A 4784-nucleotide genomic window follows, 5' to 3' on the forward strand; every position below is an offset into this window, starting at 1 on the left:
TTGCGGCTGTCCGCGCACACTACATCTCGGGTGCATGCGTTGCTTGTTTGTTTCCAGCAAAGAATTGATCAAGGCAGGGGGCGGCCTACGTCATGTACGTGGCTGCGTGCGTATCTTGCTTGGAAATAATCAAGATAGCTCCAGATTGTGTAGAACTTCGAGCGTTGGTTGTTGAGAAAGACAGAGAGATTAGAAGATAGAAGGTGAAGACATATGGACCCGGGTGGTCAGTGACTGTGGCGAGTGATCTCGGCCGGGATAATTATTTTCCCGGTGCGCCAAACGGATTCAAGGTCTGATTTGATCGGGATCGAGGAGTATAGGGTATCAACTTCAGGGATTTAGACACGAGGGTTCATTTGCGTCTCACTCTACGAAATCAGGGTTTAAAATAGACTTCACTCCACAAATATTGTTCGTGAGTAGCATGCACCGGTGCAGTGTCAGCGTTCTGTGTGTGTGCCTGATACTCCTAGTACCCCCTTCGGTCCTTTTTAGTTCGCATATAAGATTTGAATGAAGTCAAACCTCGTAAAATTTGATAACTTTGTAGAAAAAAAGTGCCAACATTTACAATCTGAAATCAATACCGTGTCATGACTTAAAGTTTCATATTATATAACTTTAGCATGACATATGTTGATATTTTATCATATAAATACGGTCAAACTTTGTAAAATTTAACTTTAGAGAATTCTAATATGCAGACTAAAAAAGACCGGAGGGAGTACTGTATCGAGCTCCGCCTGTCCTGCCAACTATATGCAGAGTAAAAAAAACAAAGGTAATACAAACTAAAATATTCTAGTACTCTCTCTAGCCTGATGCTAAAGAATCGACGCTCTGATGCTGTAGTGACACGTACAGATACACCAAAAAACCGGTAACATGCTAAATTGAACATGCGCCGAGATTCTCACCGGTCATTATTATAACTCACAATGCACGCACACTCACACACTAATTGAACATGCTAATTCGACGTGAGCTGCCTGCTTGCCGCTTCTTAAAGCCTTTGCGTCTTCATGTTTATTGGCCCTCTCCTAGCTAGAACTATCAATTGCCGCTATGATGTCGGCGCAAAGCAGAGTCGAGCTTCCATACAATGTCGTCCGCTGTGACAGTGAAGCCCTCGTCTACCTGAAAGGAAATAATTATAGACTAGTCAGTAAAATGGAATGTAAATATTTGTTTGGTTTTCACCTGTTATCTGTTAACAATATAAGATGCAGTTCAACTATCGATGCTTAAGTTTAATATGGCTGACGATTATTGTATATATCTAGGTTGTGTGATTCAAACTTGGTACCAGTGATCAAATTTACTCATAAGTATTTTCTTCTGGTGTCAAAAATGATCTTACATTTTGAGATAGAGAGAGTATTTTCTAAGAAGTTTAAAGTTTGGTCAACAGTATATGTGGGCGTGAATCAAAATTGGTAATGTTGATCAAGTTTATTCATCAATATTTCCTTATGATTGTGATTTTGTAACTACTATTGAATATACATATAACATTTGTGGCAATTGCGAACTGAGGGTAGCTCAGATAGTTAGTTTTCTTGTGGTGGAACCAGCCCACCAGGGAGTCATAGACTTGACGTTGGTGCTCACATTTTCCTAATTAAATTTATTCATTCATAGAATGACCGTATGTGCGTGTATGTGAGTGTCTTCGTTTGCCTTGTGTTCAAAAAACATTTGTGGCAATTTGCTATGACTCAAGTAAGGTAGTCCTCTCATTTTTTATTTCTTTTAGTTCATGTATACTCCCTCCATCCAGAAATACATGTCTGAGAAATGGATGTATCTAGACGTATTTTAGTTCTATATACATCCATTTTGACCCATTTCTGCAATAAGTATTTCCGGACGGAGGGAGTATTAATTTGCACAATATTTTGTACGGGCCACAAGTTATCTGCTATCTGCTGTGATGTACTGTCTTTCTTGATATCACAAAATGTCACCCAAACAAAATAATTGTTCGTACGGCAACAAGTACTAACTCTGTAGCAAAATGAAGACGTTTTTTATAACTAGATTTGGACTGCAAAAACCTCTTTTGTTTTGATACCGAGGAGTACTAATCTATAAATAAGAAAATGTATAGATTGAAGTGATGAACTTGCCTTCGCCATGAGGTTTATGATCAGAGTGGAAGCCGGGAAAGACACGACATTGGTGTGCGTGATGCTAAGGTGGAGCCCCTCGACCTCGGCGAGCAACGTGACAAGGACCCCTTTGCCGTCCTGGCAGTGGATCCTCACCAACACATTGCTCTCCGAGATCCTCGCCTCGATCTCCGGCAATGGGATCCTTGTCGTCGGCGGACCTCCTCCAGCTGCTGCTGACGGCGGCGGTGACGGACAGCCATCATCGCTGTTGGAGATGCACGGCCTCTTCACTAGCACGACGGAGTCGATGCTCCTCACGTCACGGTCCTGGAGTGCCTTGAGCTTCTCCTGCTGCTCCTTGACGTACCTCACCGCGTCGGACAATATGGTCGCCTTGTCCATCTGAGCGGAAAATGATTTGGTCAATGCTGAGCTGAACTGCTGAAGTGAGTGATGCTACCACAAAATTATTTGTGTGAGAAGTGTACTGTACAGACCTTCTTGAGGCCGGGGATGACGGTGGAGAGCTCGATGAAGCGTCGGTTGATCTTCTCCCGGCGCTTCCGCTCCGCCATGACGTGTTCCTGCACGGTCGGCACCATCCCTGTACTGGCGCCTGAGGATTTCCTCGACTGCGGCGACCTCTGCGCCATCTCCGGCACGACGTGGCTGGGAGCTGCGGGTGGGCTCGGGGTGGCCTCCTCGATAATGCTGGGCGGATGCGGTATGACCGAGGTGAAGTTCCAGCTCGCGGCCGGGTGGTTGGTACTGCAGTTGGACGACCAGCCGTCGTTCTCCACGGCCACCGCGGCGCCACTGTCGCCTGAGCTCCAGCTGTCCGTGGCTCTGTGTCGGTAGGCCGCCATGTGCGTGCCGTTCTGCGGCGCCGCCGAGTTGTCGAGCTCCAGGACTGACGACGGGAAGACGTGTCCGGTGGCGGCGCCGTCCTGCTCCTGCTCAAGCGTCTCCATTGCCCACTGGATGAACATGTTCGAGTCGTCCATGCTCGCTCGATCTCCAGCCGGCTACTTCTACCTGATCGAATCAATCCAAAATAAATGGTTTATAGCAGAGTTTATACATAACGAATAGATCGATGGATCTAATCTATAAATCACACACTTACCTGACGAGAAGACACATCCTTGCATATGATTGCACGGTCAAGTACGAAGAACACATCCTTGCAAATGGTCTCCGAATCCCTCTCAAGCTTTTACTTGTTTGATGCGTGGAATATATATGTATATATATAACTAAGCTCCGGCAAGGGCAGGGCTGGTTGGGTTGGGGTTCTTGCTAGTTACTGTACTATGGGAAACAAGAAGCATCTTTTATGTGGAACAAGAAGATACCCCTATCACGTGCACCTCACCTCAGCAAGACCTCTTTTCAGTGTATGATTTGTCCTTTGCAGGTGACATCTGGTATGGAAGCTTTACCTATTTTTAAGATAGCTTTGTTTTTGTTGGCAACATAGCGAATTAGCCTTTATGCAAGGCTGGTTACATATCTTTTTTGTCAAGTCTCAACTTTACTTGGTCTATGAAACAGATAGCGATATATTATATGTTAGTTCACTTTAAAATTACATTTTATGTGACTATTATGTTTATTTTTCACTTAATAATTACATTTTGCCTTCATGTGGATTTGTGATTCGGAAGTTTGGTGGTATTTTATATGTTGTATATTCGAATACCTAATTTTTTTATTTCTAGATTATACACTTAGGCTTAACTTGTCCAAAATTTCTGGCTCCGCCACTGAGTGCTTCGAATGCCCGCACCCTCCAAAAAACTTTGTCTCCGGTTTGTGAGCATCCGGACTGGCATGACAAAATACGTTCGGATCGTGCGACCCGGACATATGCGGGTGGTGTGAAGGTCCGTGTTGCAAATGTCCTTAATTATTAGAACAAAAATAGCCATTGATTGAGTAAAGGCCCGGACGTGGCTCACTCCCAGCCAGGTATTGGTTGGTTTATTATGGAGCCATGAAACAAACTGCTCTGTCCTTTTGGTTACGAGCATGTCATTTCAGACTGTAGTAAACTGCAACGTGTAAAGACGTGTCAAAGATTAGGCATGTTAGACCAGGTAGACCTTACTACTAATGTTTGCCAGAAAAAATCTTTCTTGTATCTCGCCAAAACAAAAAACAGAATCCTGTAATCTTGTGAACACTTGGACAAATGTGTTTGTACCAATGTTTTATGTGTGACAGGAGGTACAAATGTTGAGGACATATTGTCTTAATCATGTGCCGCTGGACCCTCTGCAATTATATTGTTGTAGCCACGCACGTACTACTGGCTACGGCCTACGGGGTATATATTTGCACTAGGCAAGGAACTGCGTGCGACGGTTCCTGTTGCTGCATGCATGGCGATATGCCGATCTGTCTTTGAGCGACGGTTGTACCCAACCCCTGTCAGTGCTCTCACCAACTCCCGTCTGTATTTCCTCTTTCTTGCTTGTTTGAAAATGAAACATGTTAGTGTACGTACCCTCATGAAGATCATATCAAAGGAAAAATGATGGTTACGCCTTTATCCAGCAGGAAATTGTTATCACATGTACAGCATGACAAGTCATCAGCACTTGGATGGGAGGCACCACCGGCCGGCTAGGCTGCGCTCAACATCGACGGGTCCTTCTCTGCCAA

At 44.5% G+C, this 4784-nt stretch overlaps 1 protein-coding gene across 1 annotated transcript; it reads right to left on the minus strand.

The window, feature by feature from the left end:
- Positions 1 to 747: 747 nt before the first annotated feature.
- LOC125530209 (transcription factor bHLH18-like) lies at positions 748 to 3437 on the minus strand. The gene is made up of 4 exons (XM_048694609.1): positions 3244 to 3437; positions 2615 to 3152; positions 2133 to 2519; positions 748 to 1140 (listed from the first exon to the last, which is right to left on the minus strand). Exons 2-4 carry the CDS (start codon positions 3119 to 3121, stop codon positions 1057 to 1059), a joined length of 978 nt encoding a protein of 325 aa, XP_048550566.1. The 5' UTR covers positions 3122 to 3152; positions 3244 to 3437; the 3' UTR covers positions 748 to 1056.
- Positions 3438 to 4784: the final 1347 nt, after the last annotated feature.

The sequence above is a fragment of the Triticum urartu genome, unplaced genomic scaffold, assembly GCF_003073215.2.
Source record: "Triticum urartu cultivar G1812 unplaced genomic scaffold, Tu2.1 TuUngrouped_contig_6146, whole genome shotgun sequence".
NCBI classification, from domain to species: domain Eukaryota; kingdom Viridiplantae; phylum Streptophyta; class Magnoliopsida; order Poales; family Poaceae; genus Triticum; species Triticum urartu.

What these genes read in the sequence shown, in the direction of transcription:
- LOC125530209 (XM_048694609.1), bottom strand. Translation starts at nt 3,121, where the DNA reads ATGGACGACTCGAACATGTTCATCCAGTGGGCAATGGAGACGCTTGAG. An exon ending in TCATCCCCGGCCTCAAGAAG is followed by an intron (nt 2,520 to 2,614) that starts GTCTGTACAGTA and finishes TTTTCCGCTCAG; the next exon opens with ATGGACAAGGCGACCATATT. An exon ending in TCATAAACCTCATGGCGAAG is followed by an intron (nt 1,141 to 2,132) that starts GCAAGTTCATCA and finishes ATTTCCTTTCAG; the next exon opens with GTAGACGAGGGCTTCACTGT.